At 38.2% G+C, this 20,913-nt stretch overlaps 1 protein-coding gene across 1 annotated transcript in view; it reads right to left on the reverse strand.

Moving 5' to 3' along the window:
- Positions 1–20,913, reverse strand: part of SLCO5A1 (solute carrier organic anion transporter family member 5A1) — a 282,587-nt gene that overhangs the window by 76,666 nt on the left and 185,008 nt on the right. Inside the window, 1 exon segment of the mRNA XM_053715106.1 lies at positions 11,538–11,702. Coding sequence (XP_053571081.1) covers positions 11,538–11,702 — 165 coding nt within the window.

A 20,913-nucleotide genomic window follows, 5' to 3' on the forward strand; every position in this document is an offset into this window, starting at 1 on the left:
TCCATCCTCTTCGTTCGACGTCCAACTGAAGAATGAAGGTTCCTTTAAGGGACGTCATCCAAGATGGCGTCCCTCGAATTCCGATTGGCTGATAGGATTCTATCAGCCAATCGGAATTAAGGTAGGAAAATTCTGATTGGCTGATGGAATCAGCCAATCAGATTCAAGTTCAATCCGATTGGCTGATTGGATCAGCCAATCAAATTGAGCTCGCATTCTATTGGCTGATCGGAACAGCCAATAGAATGCGAGCTCAATCTGATTGGCTGATTGGATCAGCCAATCGGATTGAACTTGAATCTGATTGGCTGATTCCATCAGCCAATCAGAATTTTCCTACCTTAATTCCGATTGGCTGATAGAATCCTATCAGCCAATCGGAATTAAGGTAGGAAAATTCTGATTGGCTGATGGAATCAGCCAATCAGATTCAAGTTCAATCCGATTGGCTGATTGGATCAGCCAATCAGATTGAGCTCGCATTCTATTGGCTGATCGGAACAGCCAATAGAATGCGAGCTCAATCTGATTGGCTGATTGGATCAGCCAATCGGATTGAACTTGAATCTGATTGGCTGATTCCATCAGCCAATCAGAATTTTCCTACCTTAATTCCGATTGGCTGATAGAATCCTATCAGCCAATCGGAATTCGAGGGATGCCATCTTGGATGACGTCCCTTAAAGGAACCTTCATTCTTCAGTTGGACTTCGAACGAAGAGGATGGATCCGCGCCGGAGGTCTTCAAGATTACCCGCTCGTCATCCGATGGAACAACATAGAAGATGCGGCTTGGATGAAGATGTTTGCCGGTCCGGATGTCCTCTTCTGCCCGGATAGGATGAAGATTTCTTCCCGAAGATGGACTTCTTCATTTGCCACTTGGATCCAGACTTCAGCCGGAGGATGGACGTCACTCTTCAGCCCCTGCTTGGGCTTGGATGAAGATTTCGGAGGCTCTTCTGGACAGATCGGGACCCGGTGTGGTGAAGACAAGGTAGGGAGATCTTCAGGGGCTTAGTGTTAGGTTTATTTAAGGGGGGTTTGGGTTAGATTAGGGGTATGTGGGTGGTGGGTTGTAATGTTGGGGGGGTATTGTATGTTTTTTTTTACAGGCAAAAGAGCTGAATTCTTTGGGGCATGCCCCGCAAAGGGCCCTTTTCAGGGCTGGTAAGGTAAAAGAGCTTTGAATTTTTTTAATTTAGAATAGGGTAGGGCATTTTTTTTTATTTTGGGGGGCTTTTTTATTTTATTAGGGGGCTTAGAGTAGGTGTAATTAGTTTAAAATTGTTGTAATATTTTTGTAATGTTTGTAAATATTTTTTTATTTTTTGTAACTTAGTTCTTTTTTATTTTTTGTACTTTAGTTAGTTTATTTAATTGTATTTATTTGTAGGTATTGTATTTAATTAATTTATTGATAGTGTAGTGTTAGGTTTAATTGTAGATAATTGTAGGTATTGTATTTAATTAATTTATTGATTGTGTAGTGTTAGGTTTAATTGTAACTTAGGTTAGGATTTATTTTACAGGTAATTTTGTAATTATTTTAACTAGGTAGCTATTAAATAGTTATTAACTATTTAATAGCTATTGTACCTGGTTAAAATAAATACAAAGTTGCCTGTAAAATAAATATTAATCCTAAAATAGCTACAATATAATTATAATTTATATTGTAGCTATATTAGGGTTTATTTTACAGGTAAGTATTCAGCTTTAAATAGGAATAATTTATTTAATAAGAGTTAATTTATTTTGTTAGAATAAAATTATATTTAACTTAGGGGGGTGTTAGGATTAGACTTAGCTTTAGGGGTTAATACATTTATTAGAGTAGCGGTGAGATCCGGTCGGCAGATTAGGGGTTAATAATTGTAGGTAGGTGGAGGCGACGTTGGGGACGGCAGATTAGGGGTTAATAAATATAATATAGGGGTCGGCTGTGTTAGGGGCAGCAGATTAGGGGTACATAGGGATAATGTAGGTTGCAGCGGTGTACGGAGCGGCAGATTAGGGGTTAAAAAAAATATGCAGGTGTCAGCGATAGCGGGGGCGACAGATTAGGGGTTAATAAATATAATATAGGGGTCGGCGATGTTAGGGGTAGCAGATTAGGGGTACATAGGGATAACGTAGCTGGCGGCGGTGTACGGAGCGGCAGATTAGGGGTTAAAAAATTTTAATAGAGTGCCGGCGATGTGGGGGGGCCTCGGTTTAGGGGTACATAGGTAGTTTATGGGTGTTAGTGTACTTTAGAGCACAGTAGTTAAGAGCTTTATAAACCGGCGTTAGCCCAGAAAGCTCTTAACTACTGACTTTTTTCTGCAGCTGGAGTTTTGTCGTTAGATTTCTAACGCTCACTTCAGCCACGACTCTAAATACCGGCGTTAGAAAGATCCCATTAAAAAGATAGGATACGCAAATGGCGTAGGGGGAACTGCGGTATGGAAAAGTCGCGGCTGCAAAGTGAGCGTTAGACCCTTTCCTGACTGACTCCAAATACCAGCGGGCGGTAAAAACCAGCGTTAGGAGCCTCTAACGTTGGTTTTGACGGCTACCGCCCAACTCTAAATCTAGGCCTAACAGATTTAAACACCTATATTTATAAACCATTTCAGCTGCAGAAACGTTTCGGCCAAAAATAACGTTTTTTGCCTGTTATTTTCAGTAAAATTATTGTGAAGCATATTTTAAATTTTATGCTAGCCTAGAGAAGCTGTTTGGGTTCATTACTTGAGCTACTGTTTTGAAGATAATAATAGTTTTCTAGGACTATACTTTATTTGGATAACTAATAAAAAAAACCCTGTTAAATCTGATTCTGTTACACAGAACTAACAAATAATAATACAGTATATTGATATTTGATATTGTCTTAAGTAGGGATGCACTGAAATTTCGGTTGCAGAAACATTATGGCCGAAAATGGCATTTTTTGTTTTTTTTTGCCATTTTTTGTTTTTCTTGGTAAAATTATTATGTAGCATTTTATTGTTCTAAGATATTTTTTGTCCAATTTTAATGTGTTACTTTCAATAAAAGTGTGGTTATTTTATTTCATTGGCTTGCAGTTTTTCAATTAGATTTGTTCATTAAATAGTCTATTTATGCAAAAAAATATTTGAAAATAATTTAAAAAAAAAAGACATTTTCGGTTTCGAATTCCAGCCAAGTGCATCCTGGATTTTCGGTTTCGGTCCAGAATTTCCATTTCAGTGCATTACATTTATTCTGTAAGCAGCTCTTTTGCAATGCAGTGCAAATCAATGATTACATTTTTATGATTCAACAGGAGCATGTAATTTTACTTTGTAGGTAGGCTCAGAAGAATGTCTCAAACAAAATACAACACTGTTGACTCAATGTTTGATAACAATGTTAAACATTTTTGAGCACTAAAATGGTGTTTGCAGCAATGTATAGTATTGTTATAGATATTATTGCAAAATTGTGACATATAGCGCTCAATACACATGCACTAGGTATGCTCTTCAATAAAGGTTCCAAAAGAACAAAAAATGCTAATTTAATTGAGTGTTCTATGTGAATCATGAAAGTTTAATGTTTAGCATATTCTACAACTTTTTCTGTTTTGTGTTCCCTTCAGTCTCCTCTTTTTAAAACAACTATAATAAACTCAATGAACTCTTTAATTGGAAATTATTTATCTTTAAGAGAGTTATATGTCCACTCCTACGAGGTATTTGCGGTACAGAATGCAGAATCTATTCCTGCTGGATTCTCAGACATAGTTTTAGTATAAATAGAAATGAAACTGAAGAATGGAATGGAAAAGAACTGGAGTATGATGAAATACTCTCAAGGACGAACCATTATCTTTTAGAGGTGACAACTTTATTAAACACGGCAGAGCGGCAGAACATAATCATTTAAGAAATAACTTTGCATGTAGCCAAGAGATTTTCAGTGCAAACTCTTTGCCTAAAATAACACATTTTTTGCTATTTATAAATAGGTAGTCTTTTGTGTCCCTAAATCACTCAGTATTTATTAACTAAATATGTTCCCATTATTTATTTCTCTAAAGGGAAAACCACTAAAAGCTTTCGGAGTGCATTAGAATATTTTAACGCACTGCATTAAGAAGCTTAGTCTTCTCCAGCTTAGTAACCAATATACATGAAATAAAAAAACATTGATTTACTATAACTCACTGAGATGTAAGGGCAAAATGATCAATAGTAACAATATTAACATTAACAGAGGGTACATATATACATCATGCTGTAATACAATTATAGGATAAAGTCAGTGGAATATATTTTATTCTTTATTTTGTTTTTGTATAATTTTACTTTTTAGAATGTATGGTATTTCATTATGTACAATATGGAACAGCTTATTTATTCTTTTTTTGCACATAGCCCAAAGGCATTTCATAATATTTTAATTGCTTTATGGCCACTTGCAATCAGTAAAGTGGATCATCAGTCACATTGAAATATTAAAGAACATTTTTCATGTTACTATCACTCTGGTACCACTTTAATCCTTACACCTTAATACAATATTGAAACAATAAAATGTAAGATGTATATGGATTACTCGTATCACCAATACAAGCATTAAAAGGACACATAACAAAATCTACATTTGGCTTGGGAATTCCGCTACTTTCTGTAATGAGAAAACTGAATTTGAATAGATAAATTAGCAAATGATCAGAAGCGGTCAATCAAAATCCAAGTAGAGTACATTTCAATCAGAAAGCATCCTCTTGTAAAGTGCATGGAACAACTTTTCCCTGTTTTTTTTAAATTCAAAGCTTTTCCAAATTGTTTGAAAACACTCAATAACCAGTTTATCTGATGCCTTTTATATTGATTTGTACAACAGAAACATTCTCTATATGGTGCATGGTGACAATTTACCACTGGTATTGCAATAAGTGAGATAATACTTTCCCAGCTACTTCTCAAAGGATTTTTGCATTTTTTACCTTGAACCTGTTGAAAAATAATTTTTGAGGTGACATTTCTTGGCTGGTATCACTTTGTTCATTATACCTTTCTACAACATTGCAGCAATGTAACATTTAAATGGATTACTTATATTACCAATATAAGCAGTACAGTAACACATCTCTAGCTCTTTGTGTGGATTTTTTCATTGTTAAATTTCTTCAGCATGCTCAGTTCAAAGGTTTATAAACACATTTTTTTTTTAAATAGTTAAAAATGCAGTCCAAACAGTTAAATGTTCAGTTATGATTGCACTGAACTGCCTGCAGATTTAACATATTAACTATAAAATTACTCATTATGCAGTAATTTATTGCACACATGTTGTGACTTGGAATTAATAGTCATTAAAACTATTACAATTTAAACTCACAATTTATTCCCCCGTCAAGGCTCAGATTGACATTAAACTCACAATTTATTGCCCTATCAAGGCCCAGATTACAAGTGGTGAGCTAATTCTTTTTCATGCTTGAGCTCTAATTGAATTCAATATGCATGTAACATAAACAGTAAAGAGTTAAAATATAAAGATAAATATTTCCATCACCTGAGGAAATCGAGGATTCATTCAAATTGCACTGTCATTAATTTGTAAACAATTATCACTATCACACTTTCTAAATTACTCCTATTATCAATTTTTCTACATTGATAAAGCTTAGGGGCCAGCCCATTTTAGGTTCAGCACCTTGGATTGCCCTTGCTTATTGGTGGCTACATTTAGCCACCAATAAGCAAGCATAACCCAAGTTCTAAACCAAAAATAAGCCGGCTAATAAGCTTTACATTCCTGCATTTTAAATAACGGTCTGCAGCTTAGTGGCCTTGCAAGATGCTTTCTGCTCCCCAGCAGATGATGCGCCTTGCAGTGGCCCACCAGCCCTGAAAAGCTGGACAGGTGGCAGGTCCCTCTTTCCTGCCGGCCCCCTAGCATTGCAGGGTCTGCAGGGCCAGAATTTCTGCCACTGTCCTTACAATATAAAGCAAGATCGCCTATTCATATAGACAGTAACACAGACAGTGGAATTATTTTTAGCTATATATTGGTATCATCCACATATTAGTCCGGAGATATAATACTGTCCTTATGCTTATGTAAATTAGATTGCCCAATTAGATGTCTATACAAAAATACTCTAGGTTTATATGCCCCTCAAGGCAGTGATAATCAGCGTTAAACAACTGGTGTAAAACCAAAGTCTTCCTGATCACCTGAGCGTTCCCAGTTAGGAGACTACACAGCAGCTGTGTTTTTTGGTTTACTACAAACAAGTTTTCAGGCATCCTAACCATTTGGTAATTTAGGTGTTAAATGAGAACTTTCACACTCGTTTTTTAGAACAAGGGCATTATGAGAGAGAATATACAAGAGTTTTTGAGACTTATCTCTGGGGCACATTAATATATTTTTGTAGGATATTTAAAACAGTGTCTTGGTTAAAAATATTATTGCCAAGGTTGTGATCGCTTTAGGTAATAAATAACAATCGATTTTCCTTTTTTTATATTTTAGCACTTATACACTATTTTGATTTCATTGTGCAATATTATTTTTCATTCAACATGGGTTGCTATGGCTCCAATTGATGTTTGAAAATAATTGGTTGCTTAGCAACCTCAGTGGTGGTCTTTCACAGTGGGAGGGGTGTTCTTTGGTTTTATATACACTTGATCTGTGTCAAGTGGTCCCAAAATTTCATGTAAATTTATTATATATATATTGTTAAGTCTTTTTACATCTCCAGGAAGAAAGTAATTTTTGTTTTGGAATGCGTTAATAACACATTAGCACTAGTTAACTTTCATTAAAAAAAGTAGGAAAAAACTAAGCCAGTTAGTTAATGTTATTTCACCATAAAAAATAACTTTTCAAAAATGTTAATCATTCCCTTATAGAATACAGAACCAAATCCTTTGCTGTTTCAAGAAAATGTTAAGCTAAAAAATAGGAGAGATAAAATGATTAACTTTTAAAAAAGCAAATTGTATTTTAGTGGAAAGAGAATATCGCCTAGATTTAGAGTTCTGCGGTAGCCGTCAAAAGCAGCGTTAAGGGCTCCTAACGCTGCTTTTTACCGCCCGCTGGTATTTAGAGTCAGTCAGGAAAGGGTCTAACGCTCACTTTCAAGCCGCGACTTTTCCATACCGCAGATCCAATCTTTTCAATGGGATCTTCCTAACGGCGGTATTTAGAGTCTTGGCTGAAGTGAGCATTAGACCCTCTATCGACAAGACTCCAGCCGCAGAAAAAAGTCAGTAGTTAAGAGCTTTATGGGCTAACGCCGGTTTATAATGCTCTTAACTACTGTGCTCTAAAGTACAATAACACCCATAAACTACCTATGTACCCCTAAACTGAGGCCCCCCACATCGCCGCCACTATAATAAAAAAATTTAACCCCTAATCTGCCGACCGCACATCGCCGCCACCTACATTATACCTATGTACCCCTAATATGCTGCCCCTAACATCGCCGACACCTACATAATATTTATTAACCCCTAATCTGCCCGCCCAACATCGCCGCTACCTTAACTACACTTATTAACCCCTAATCTGCCAACCGGACCTCGCCGCCACTCTAATAAATGTATTAACCCCTAAACCGCCGCACTCCCGCCTCGCAAACCCTATAATAAATAGTATTAACCCCTAATCTGCCCTCCCTAACATCGACGCCACCTAACTTCAAGTATTAACCCCTAATCTGCCTACCGGACCTCGCCGCTACTATAATAAATGTATTAACCCCTAAAGCTAAGTCTAACCCTAACAACCCTCTAAGTTAAATATAATTTTATTCTAACAAAATAAATGAACTCTTATTAAATAAAGTATTCCTATTTAAAGCTAAATACTTACCTGTAAAATAAACCCTAATATAGCTACAATATAACGAATAATTATATTGTAGCTATTTTAGGATTTATATTTATTTTACTTTGTATTTATTTTAACTAGGTACAATAGCTATTAAATAGTTATTTACTATTTAATAGCTACCTAGTTAAAATAATTACAAAATTACCTGTAAAATAAATCCTAACCTAAGTTACAATTAAGCCTAACACTACACTATCAATAAATTAATTAAATAAATTAACTACAATTACATACAATTAAATAAACTAAACTAAATTACAAAAAAAACAAACACTAAATTACAAAAAATAAAAAAAGAATACAAGAATTTTAAGCTAATTACACCTACTCTAAGCCCCCTAATAAAATAACAAAGCCCCCCAAAATAAAAAAAAATTCCCTACCCTAATCTAAATTAAAAAAGTTAACAGCTCTATTACCTTAACAGCCCTTAAAAGGGCTTTATGCGGGGCATGCCCCAAAGAAATCAGCTCTTTTGCCTGTAAAAAAAAACACAATACCACCCCCCAACATTACAACCCACCACCCACATACCCCTACTCTAACCCAAACCCCCCTTAAATAAACCTAACACTACCCCCCTGAAGATTTCCCTAACTTGAGCCGTGTTCACCCAGCCGGGCACCGATGGACCAAAAGAAGACATCCGGAGCGGCAGAAGTCTTCATCCTATCCAGCCAGAAGAGGACATCCGGACCGGCAGACATCTTCATCCAAGCGGCATCTTCTATCTTCATCCATCCGACGAGGAGCGGCTCCATCTTCAAGAACTCCGGCGCGGAACATCCTTCTTCAACGACGACTACCCGATGAATGAAGGTTCCTTTAGGTGACGTCATCCAAGATGGCGTCCCTCGAATTCCGATTGGCTTATAGGATTCAAGTTCAATTGGATTGGCTGATCCAATCAGCCAATCAGATTGAGCTTGCATTCTATTGGCTGTTCCAATCAGCCAATAGAATGCGAGGTCAATCTGATTGGCTGATTGTATCAGCCGATCCGATTGAACTTGAATCTGACTGGCTGATCAGATTTTTCCTACCTTAATTCCGATTGGCTGATAGAATCCTATCAGCCAATCGGAATTCGAGGGACGCCATCTTGGATGACGTCACTTAAAGGAACCTTCATTCGTCGGGTAGTCGTCGTTGAAGAAGGATGTTCCGCGCCGGAGGTCTTGAAGATGGAGTTGCTCCTCGTCGGATGGATGAAGATAGAAGATGCCGCTTGGATGAAGATGTCTGCCGGTCCGGATGTCCTCTTCTGCCTGGATAGGATGAAGACTTCTGCCGCTCCTAATGTCTTCTTTTGGTCCATCGGTGCCCGGCTGGGTGAACACGGCTGAATGTAGGGAGATCTTCAGGGGGGTAGTGTTAGGTTTATTTAAGGGGGGTTTGGGTTAGAGTAGGGGTATGTGGGTGGTGGGTTGTACTGTTGGGGGGTGGTATTGTGTTTTTTTTTTACAGGCAAAAGAGCTGATTTCTTTGGGGCATGCCCCACAAAAAGCCCTTTTAAGGGCTGGTAAGGTAATAGAGCTGTTAACGTTTTTAATTTAGATTAGGGTAGGGAATTTTTTTTATTTTGGGGGCTTTGTTATTTTATTAGGGGGCTTAGAGTAGGTGTAATTAGCTTAAAATTCTTGTATTCTTTTTTTATTTTTTGTAATTTAGTGTTTGTTTTTGTAATTTAGTTTAGTTTATTTAATTGTATGTAATTGTAGTTAATTTATTTAATTAATTTATTGATAGTGTAGTGTTAGGTTTAATTGTAACTTAGGTTAGGATTTATTTTACAGGTAATTTTGTAATTATTTTAAATAAAAATTTAATAGCTATTGTACCTAGTTAAAATAAATACAAAGTTGCCTGTAAAATAAATATAAATCCTAAAATAGCTACAATATAATTATTTGTTATATTGTAGCTATATTAGGGTTTATTTTACAGGTAAGTATTTAGCTTTAAATAGGAATGCTTTATTTAATGAGTTAATTTATTTAGTTAGAATAAAATTATATTTAACTTAGGGGGGTGTTAGGGTTAGACTTAGCTTTAGGGGTTAATACATTTATTATAGTAGCGGTGAGGTCCGATCGGCAGATTAGGGGTTAATAAGTGTAGGTAAGGTAACAGCGACGTTGGGGGGGCAGATTAGGGGTTAATAAATATTATGTAGGTGTCGGCAATGTTAGGGGCAGCAGATTAGGGGTACATAGGTATAATGTAGGTTGTGGCAGTGTCCGGAGAGGCAGATTAGGGGTTAATAGTGTAATGCAGGAGTCAGTGATAGCGGGGGCGGCAGATTAGGGGTTAATAAGTGTAAGGTTAGGGGTGTTTAGACTCGGGGTACATTTTAGGGTGTTAGGTGCAGACTTAGAAAGTGTTTCCCTATAGGAAACAATGGGGCTGCGTTAGGAGCTTAACACTGCTTTTTTGCAGGTGTTTTTTTCTGCCTAAACTGCCCCATTGTTTCCTATGGGGGAATCGTGCACGAGCACGTTTTTCCAGCTAGCCGCTACCGTAAGCAACGCTGGTATTGAGAGTTGAAGTGGCGGTAAATATGCCTGTACGCTCCCTTTTTGGAGCCTAACGCAGCCCTTCAGAGAACTCTAAATACCAGCGTTGTTTAGAAGCAGCGCTAGAAAAAAAACACGCGTAGCTAACGCACCCCTTTGGCCGCAAAACTCTAAATCTAGGTGTATATTTGTTATATTTTCTTGTTAATGCAAAGGGTGAAGTCAATGTAAAACATAAATGCTAATCTATAAATCATAAGAATTGGGGCCTCCTTGTCTGACACCAATTTATGCAATGTGTTGCCCTCTCTGGCAATTAAGAGGTTAATGTTTATCTACTGCGGACCATTATCTTTTACTACAGATAATAATAATAATATACTTTATTTAAAGAGAACCAAAATAGTATATACAGTGCTATGCAGCATAAATCCAAGGGATACATTACCCAGTTTTTCTGTCATTCATACGAAAGAGTTGAATTTAAACATGTAGGCAATAATTTTTCCAAAAAAAAAAGTGACATAAAGGCTATTTATATTTAAATTTAAAATAACATACTAGTAAAAGTTGCACACTTCCTACTAATTGCTTATTGGCTCATAAGGGTTAGATGGAAATACCTATAAAACAATGAACATCAAGAGGAAACACCTATCAGCCAATAAGCATTAGCAGGAAACACTTACCAGCCAATGCCTATTAACAGGAAACACCTATTAGCCAATGAGCATTAGCAGGAGGTATTGGTAGGAAGTACACAACTGATACCATGTAGTAGTTTCAATTTAATTTAAAAAACTTTTATTTCAATTTTTATAATGCTTAAAAATGAAACATGTAGATGCTGCAAAACATTTTTATATACAGTGCCCTATACAATACATAATAAAAACAAATTATATATTAGACACATCACAAAAAGCAAGAAAAGATAACACACTGATAAAGGAGCTGAGAGCCCTACCCCTTAGGAGCTTACAATCTATTTTTGAATAAATACTCCAATACACAGAAAATGCACAAATGTTTAACATAAATGGTAAAACAATGAAACACCACATCCAATCTAACACCACAACAACAATTTTAATAAGTCAAAAGCAGTAACCAAGGAATCTCTCAAATGCACCCTTAATGTGATCTTACCAGTGTAGATGCTGGCACTAGATGCTGGGATGCCAAACTGTGACTCGATGAACTTGGGAATGAAGGTTATAAAAGCGGTGACAATGGCGCTCTCAGCTGTGTATGACAAACTCACAAAAAGGAATGTCATGTTGCTTAAAATTCTGATTGCTGCTCTTGGAAGGTCTACAAAAATGACAAGAAATGAATTTGATAAATAATGGATGGAAAACCAATATATGTAAATTATTTGGAAATGGGGAGCATGTAATGGATTTCCTTCTATAAACATGTGCAGTATCCTGTTCAATTGTCAGAGAAAAGTTTATTATACTTAGAAAACATATACAATAAAATAAAATGAGTCTTGAAATAATGATGAAATCCAATTTTCACAGTAAAAAAAATTCAAATGTCACTAATACAAAATGAGAACTATAAATTGACCAACTCCCCCCCCCCAATATTGAGTTATAAAAAAAGTGGCATCTAATTTACTTGTATCAAATTCAAATTTATTTACCCTGGATTAAAATAAATAAATAAAATGTATCCATAAAAATACTACCACCAGAATCAAATTGTTGAGATGAGCCATATTTCTATTTCAGTAGTAGACTGCTTAGCTTACTCGTACAAAATATGAAGGCATGGTTTCTATGCGCTTAATGTCAGCATTCATTTACTAATAATAATAATGCATTAAATGATGCCATCCCTATATAAATGATTAGTAAAAGAGTAAAAAAAAAGACAATTTGTTTTAAAGACCAATAGTTTTTTTATTTTGTTTGTTTTTTAAGTAATGTCATTAGTTTGAGGGATTAGGAAATTGGTCTAAATTTTAGAAGATGGTAGAGGCAGATAGTTTGTTATAAAAAAGGAAAACACTGCAGCTCCCTGCACAAAGAAAGAGAATTTCAGTAAAATCCACTGAATAGTAACATCATTTACAAATATACCCAGAAACGTTATATTACATTTCACATACTATGTGTTATTAACACTAGAGGTTATGGAACTTTTTACATTTTCAGCATTTTTACCCTACAACAATCTTTTACTCTAGAGCAGTGTTTCCCAACCGCGGTCCTCAAGTACCCCCAACAGGCCTGGTTTTCATTATAGCTGACCAGTGCACAGGTGAAGTAATCAGCTGATCAATAACCAACCTGCTCTCATCCATCAGCTGATTATTTCACCTGTGCTCTAGTTCAGCTATAATGAAAACCAGGCATGTTGGGGGTACTTGAGGACTGCGGTTGGGAAACACTGCTCTAGAGCATATGTGAGCCATTGAGAAACTTGTGATAACATTCTAATAATATTGTAATAAAAATGTACTTGCAGATTCTAAAGCTTCCTGTTACATTTTAGACCCCATGACAAATATTTTGGTACATTTGGTATAAATGTCGGCTAGATTACGAGTTTTGCGGTACGGCTTTTAACGCTGAAAAATTGGCCATTATGCTGGAATGGCCAGGAACGCATATTACAAGACGCGGCAGTATAGCTATACCGCAAGCATTTAAGCCTGTAATGCAACGTCCATTCGACACTCAAAAAAATGACGTTTGAATGCGTGGTTTTCATTAGCGCCATATTACAGGTTGTGCGGTCAGGCTAAAAAGATTGCGTTACAGCCTATACCGACACAATCCATTCCACCATCTGAGAGCACTTATGGATTTTGTGTAACAAAAATGTTTCACAAAATTCATTGCTAAAATGTTACAAAGGACACTAACACCCATAAACAACTACCTATTAACCCCTAAACCGCCACCCTCCCGCATCGCAAACACTATATTAAACCCATTAATCCCTAATCTGCCACCCACCCACCAACACTATTTAAATATATTAACCCCTAAACCGTCGGTCCCCAACATCAACATCACTAAATAAACCTATTAACCCCTAAATCTCCGCCCCCACATCGCCGCCACTAAATAAACCTATTAACCCCTAAACTGCCAGCCCCCACATCATAACTACTAAATTAAACCTATTAACCCCTAAACCGCTAGACCCTCACATTGCACAGCTCATGTGCTAGAAATAAGATATGTGCCTGGCATATCAGTGTTGGAGGGGTCATAGAAAAAATGAAAAAAGCAACATTTTTACTCTGTTTGTCAGTTTTATATTTAAATATATAGCGTGTGTATATGAGAATATTAAGACCCTTTATTAACCATTTCCCACGATAAGTCTTAGATTTATTTGATAGTGCGATGTTACAAAAAGTCTTTTCATGGAACAAAATCACTGTCTTATCATAAAACAAATGTCAATATTACATATAAAGACTACAAAATGCCACAATTTTAATGCACAGACATTGACTGTGAGACTATTGCTTCCATTCACCCTTGGCTATCAACCTGTGTATTCATAGCATTGGGAAGCAAAGTGCTGACAATGCAAATGGTGATTTTCATGAGTGTCAGTGAAATTATTTTTAGACACATAGGTTTACTGAAGTTTTTTTTTATTTTACAGGAAGTAGAGTTGTAAAACATACACAAGACCTGAATGTACAAAACACTTCACTTTCTGAGATACATAGCTGATGGTGGATCAAAGCAGCAGACTGTGTTATTAACAGCAAGAAGTACTATAATGGGCATAATCCAGGAAATAGAAAACGTACAGTTTATAAAGTCAGTTATAGGTCTATAAAAACTTCTGGAGTAGCTGAATTTAGAATGAAACAAAGGGGTTGAGCACATTCCTTTAAAAAAAACTTAAATGATTTATCACCATAGTCTTTTATGGTAGTTTTTTGTAGAAAAACATTAGATATGTTTTTCTAAAGGATTGTGATTGACCCCAAAGATAGCCCACAGAATGAGAATGTTCTCTGCTATTTGATACCGATTAAAAAAATGTTCCTCCCATTTAAGGTTTGCTGGTATGCAGATAATGCTATGGTACAAACAAATCAGGTTACAAAAGGTTCAGAAAATCAATAATCACATAAAAAAGAGCATAAAGAACATAGCATAAAGCAGACTTCTGGTATGTTTGACAGTAATGGGGGAAATTGACAAACAATCATGACAAAAAAACAATAGGTTTTTAAAAACTGAAGCATCCCACACATAATAGAAGGAGATGCAACAAGATTCAAACATAGGTTCAAAATAATAAAAAATATTCTTACCTGATAATTTAATTTCCTTCTTGGCAGTGAGAGTCCGAGAGAAACATTAGAAACATTCATAACCTATGGGAATTACCTTTCCTTGCCACCAGGAGGAGGCAAAGACATACCAACAAAGCTTATATATCACTCCCACTTCCCCTACCCTCTCAGTAGTTCAAGCCAAGGATAAGGAAAAGTGAAGAGACATACAAGGAGTACAGAGGTGCAAATGACTGGATTGACTGCCACCACTACATAAAATGCATTAGGTCTAGGTTATGGACTCTCACTACCAAGAAAATGAAATTATCAGGTAAGAATATTTTGTATTTTCCTTTTATTGGCAGTGAGAGTCCATGAGAAACATAACCTATAGGAAACCAATGCCCAAGCTGAGAAGTCCACGAATGTTCGGGAGAGAAGGCAGTCCTAAGCACTAGGCACCACCACTTGTAGAACATTTCTCCCAAAAGGAGCCTCCAATAAGGCAAAAATATCAAATCTATAGAACTTCCTGAAAGTGTGCAATGAAGACCATGTTGCAGCCTTTCAAATCTGCTCATCTGAGGCCTCATTCTTGGCCCAAGAAGTATAAACCGCACAAGTGGAATGGGCTGTAAATCGGGAAGGGGCTCTAGAACTGCCTTCTCATAGGCCATGCGAACCAGACCAGAAAGAAATGCCCCTTGCATTTACCACTATACAGGAAAAATAAGGAAGATGACTGATGCAACTCCTTAGTAGCCTCAAGGTAGAACTTCAACACCCTGACCACTTCCAGGTTATGCAGAAGCCTCTCCTTAGAGGATGATGGATTGGGACAAAGAGAAGGAACCACACTCTCCTGGTTAATGTTGCTGGTATTGACTACCCTAGGAAGAAAACTAACCCTTGTCCTAAAAACAGTCTTATCTTGATTGATCATTAGATAAGGTCAATCTACAAGCCGAGGAAAAAGCCAGCATGAAAACCATTTTCCAAGAGAGTAACTTAATATCAACAGCATGCAGATGCTTAAATGGAGCCCAATGAAGAACTTTAAGAACCAAATTAAGGCTCCAAGGGGAGCAACAGGTTTTAAAATTGGTTTAATTCTGGCCAAAGCCCTGAACAAATGCCTGGATATCTGGCAAACCAGTCAACTTCTTGTGGAACAGAACCGAAAGGGCAAAGATCTGCCCGTAAGCTAATTAGCTGAAACCCTTCTCTAGACCCTCCTGGAGAAACTGTTGGAGACGCAGAGTTTTCACTCTACGAAAAGAGAGTCCCCGCTAGTCACACCAGTGGATTTCCAGACCTTGTAGTAGATGCAACTGGTGACAGGGGTTTTAGCCTGGATAAGGGTATCAATCACCTTGTCAGAGAATCCTCTCTGGCCAAGATCAACCATTCAATCTCCAGGCAGTCAGACTCAGAGTATCTAGGTCTAGATAAATGAACGGACCCTGCGGCAGAAGGTCCTGACATAGAGACAAGTAAGAGCAGATGACATGGTCACTAGGTCTGCATACCAAGTCCTGCATGGCCACTCAAGGGCTATTAGGATAGTTGGAATTCTCTCCTGCTTGATCCGTGTGACCACTCAGTGCAAGAGAACATTCGATGGGAACAAGTACACCACGGAACAGATGACGCGTCCACTAGCTGCGCCTAAGGATCTTTGGATCTTGATCCGTATCTCGGGAGCTTGGCATAGAAGTAGGAAGCCATCAGATCTATCTCTGGAATGCACCACCTTAGGGTGATCTCCTGAAACACCTCCTGATTTAAGGCCCATTCCCCTGAATGTAGAGTCTTCCTGCTCAGGATTTTCGCTTCCCAATTCTCCATAGCTAGGATGTGGATAGCTGAGATTTTACATTGATGTCTCTCACAGAAGGATCTTGGACACCTCCTGTATCACCAGAGAGCTCCGTGTGCCACCCTAATGGTTAAATGTAGACCATGGTCATGATGTTGTCCGATTGGAATCAGATATAATGTACAGAAGGTAGCTGGGGCCACGCTAGAAGGGCATTGTAGATTACTCTCACTCTCAGAGGACCCCATACAGCGCCTCAGCCTAACAGATTCATGTCTGTGGTGACGATCCCCAGGATGGGCGACGGAACACATCTCTGGAACAGGAGACAGCCACCAATTGATACTCTCGTCTGGGCATCCAGTTGGATGATCTGAGACAGATCTGTATGATCTCCATTCCATTGTCTGAGCATACACAACTGTAGTGGTCTCAGATGGAAATGAGCAAACTGAATAGCATCCATAAGACCTACCACCTCCATGTATTGTGCTATTGAAGGCAGAACATTGGACTGAAGATGAAAACATGCCCTCTGCAGCTTCTTTCTGCACTTATCTGTAAGGAAGATGTGCATAATGACTAAGTCTATAATCCTTCACGGAAAATGTACCCTTGTAGCCGGGACGAGGGGGCTCTTTTCTTTGATTGACCTTCCACCTGTGCTTCCCAGGACAAGAGAGTAACCTCTCTGTGTGATCTTGGGCCACTGGCAAAATTGTAGCCTGAACCAGGATGTCATTCAGGTAAGGAGCTACCACAATACCCTGCAATCGAACCACAGACAGCAGAGCTCCCAGCACCTTGGTGAACACTCTGGGTGCCATACAAGTCCAGAACGAAGCGCAACAAATTGGTAGTACTTGTCTAGGAAAGCGAACCTCAGGTAACTGTAGTGATCCCTGTGTATCAGAATATGCAGGTATGCATCCTTTAGATCTATAGTGATCATGAACTGACCCTCCTGAGCCAAGGGAAGGATGGATCTGATTGTTTCAATTTTGAAAGTCGGAACCTGTTGAGACCCTTTAGATCAAGAATGGGATGAAACGTGCCCTTTTACTTGGGGACAACAAAAAGTATGAAGTAGAATCCCTGATAAACGATGTCCAGAATCCAAGGATCCTGGATGCACTGTGCCCAATCCTTGCGAAACAGAAATAATCTGCCCCCTATGTGACCAGGTCCCAGATGGGGGGCAATGCTATCATGCTGACTTGTTGTCTTGGGAAGCCTTTTTGGGCTATTTGCTCTTAGTCCATCCCTGGGTGGGCTTCTAGGTAGGTCTAGGAGAGTCCTTCTTGGGCGCTTCCATGGTCCATCTGGTTTCTATTCAGACAAAAGGGACAAAAACATCCAGCCAAACGGCCCTTGGCATTGGCCTTCTTGTCCCTTTCCCCCAGTGACATTAGCTATGATCGAATCTAGCCGGGTTCCGAACAGGGACTTGCCCTTGAAGGACAGGGATATTAACCTTGACTTGGAGACATTATACACTGACCATGACTTGAGCCATATGGTCCTTCTGGCCAGAACTGCAAAGCTAGAATTCTTGGCATTGATGCAGATAATTTGAAGGATGGCATCCCTGGAGAAAGCATTCGCCAACTTCAGAGAGTGAATGTGTTCCTGTATCTCCTCCAGGGGATTCTCTACAGCAATCTGATCTGCTAAGGAATCAAGCCAAAACTTAGTAGCCCCCATCACGGTGGCTATACCCATTGGCGGTTGAAAGAGGGAGCCCGACTGTAGTAATACCCTTCTCAGGTATCCCTCAATCTTTCTATCTAGAGGATCCTTAAAGGATGTGCTGTCCTCTAGCGGGATTGTAGTGTGGTTTGCCAAAGTGGATATGGCACCATCAACCTTAGTTACACTATTCCACACTTCCGTGTGAGAGGCGGGAAATGGAAACAACTTCTTAAAGGGATTTGGAGATGATTTCCGCTATAATAGGGGTACAGGGAATACCTTTGGAGCCCTAGGCTTAGGCCTGAACACTGACTTCAGTCTCTGGGCTCAGCCTACTTCTGGCGGCTTAGCCACTGGGACCCCCAGGGTTGGCAAAACCTTCTTAAGCGGGAGCCTGAGTTGCTCCATTTTAAATCTAATTGAGACCTCCTCAGAGTCCCCTTCCGACTCTGCCTCCAATGTGCCAGAGGAAGAGAGTTCTCCCTCCGAGCTGAAAGGCAATGTTTGGCCTTTCACTTTCGCTTACCTGTAGCGCTCTGCAGACCTAATCCTGCCTTTATACTTTTAATCATTACCTTCATTACCTCCAGTGGCTGTTGCTATAATTGCATCTGAGTCCAATCAAAATCTTACCCTTAAAAAATTGCAGCACTTTTTGCATTAATACGTGTCACAGCTGCATCACATATAAAGAAGTGTGAGGTCATCACCAGTTTTAAGCGATCCTGAATCTCTTCCAGAGAGGCTTCTTCAGCTATATGGTCCAAGAAGTCATCACAACAGACCATGGAAACTGTCACCAGCTGGCTACACATAAAGCCTGCCAGCTGAAAGGACTGCCTGTGAAAGCGTTTATGTTTTCTGTCCATGGGATTCTCGTATGTGGTATTATCTTTTAAAGAGATTGTAGTCTGTCTTGCAAGTGTGGATATTGCACCATCCACTTTAATTTTGAGGAAAGCAGGTGCATGTTTTTAAACTTGGTGGAAGGAACAAAGGAAAATCCTAGATTATTCTATTCCTTTAGAAACAAAATCAGGTACTAGGAAGGTAGATGGTTGTGTAGGAGCTGTCTTGAAGAATTTCTCAATCTTGTTTGCTGATTGCTACTTCCAATACCAGTAAAACTTCCCTTATTGGATTGTTTATATGCTCACACCTAAAATTAAAGGACACATCCTCTTCCACTTCTTCAGAATTTAGAGGAAAAATGTTCAGATGTCCAGTGTACCCCTCTTCTCTGCAAGGGTATTTATATGGGAGGCATGACAGCCATCAACAGAGTAATAGGGGAGCGGATATACTGTTTAAATTTAGAGCACAGTTCTAAAAAAACTGCCTTGAGGATGACTCTGATGGGCAGTAAACTCATGACTACTATGCTGTAGGGGCATCACTTTATAACTCTGTCTAGGATTAGACATGCGTAGCTGAGCAGGTACATACATCAAAATATCCTTACATAGCAAGCATAATTGAGACAGTGTGAAAGGGGGTCAGCATATTGTCCAGAAACTTGGGCTGTACTAGTTTGACATAGTGACTAAAGGAGAGTAACAATAGTAGCAAATATATAGATAGATAGATAGATAGATAGTTAGATAGATGATAGATAGATAGATAGATAGATAGATAGATAGATAGATAGATAGATAGATAGGAGCACAAAACACAGTATGGAGGCACACAGAAAGTTAACCCCATATGGGGAATACAGAATTGATCTGAAATCCTTTTGTGTGTTCCAGAAAATGTGTACTGTCACTTTAAGAGCAATACAATTGTTTCCATAATGCTTATTTTAAAGTTGTATTATACTGCAGTACATAAAGGGTTACATAACTTGGAGGAAAGCTCTAATACGTGAGTGACTTAACCCTCCACCGGTCCTGGAGACTGCTTTCTGTGTGCAAAAAATGGCCACTGCACAAGTGGGAAGAAGAAGAACAGGAACAGGAAGATACACTGCTCTGGTGCCTCAATGTTAACCCCTGCTGCCACAGCAGTGTGTATTTTAGTAAAAAAAAAAAACAAAGAAAACTCCAATTTCAGGGATTGGAGAGCTGAGGGAACTTCAATACTGTGACCAATAACTTAAGTGAGTGCTACAGCAGATCACAGTAATTTTTTTTTTTTTAATGCCCAAATGTGCCTAAAACAATTGTAGAAGTTTTTTGGTGTATGAGACTATGTCCCCAGTCTAGGTGATGTATGTGTACATGTTAATTCTAATAGCCGGTGCTGTGGGCTATGAAGGTGCATTGTACATATCTGTCAGCACTTTTATCTACCATACTCACCCCCAGACTGGGATGCACTCTTAATAACGTATAAATCAGCAATGCTGAATTCACCTCACTATATCTTGGAGGAAGCAATTACTGAGCGACTCAGGCAAGTGAGTGGGATTAAAAGCTCAGTCTTGCAGAGCACTTAGCTTTTTTCTTCCTACTGAAGGACATGTACAGAGTTTTGCTGATCTAAAGAAGAGACTCTATATAGTGCCTGACACTAGCTGATGGTATGAACTGAGCAAGCTGTTTTCTGTATATCAAAAAAAGAAGATATACAGTATCATAGTGCTCTCATATTCATAAACATGAATTTTAAAAATATATGTATTATATGTATGAAATTTGATCATTTGACACATTAAAAATATATCATTTAAATGTAACATTGTATCAGTAGATTGCATGATAACATATTTATTTTTATTGGATAAAACCTAAATTTTATCTTTGTTTCTT

Source organism: Bombina bombina, chromosome 5 (genome assembly GCF_027579735.1).
Source record: "Bombina bombina isolate aBomBom1 chromosome 5, aBomBom1.pri, whole genome shotgun sequence".
In the NCBI taxonomy this organism is placed as follows: domain Eukaryota; kingdom Metazoa; phylum Chordata; class Amphibia; order Anura; family Bombinatoridae; genus Bombina; species Bombina bombina.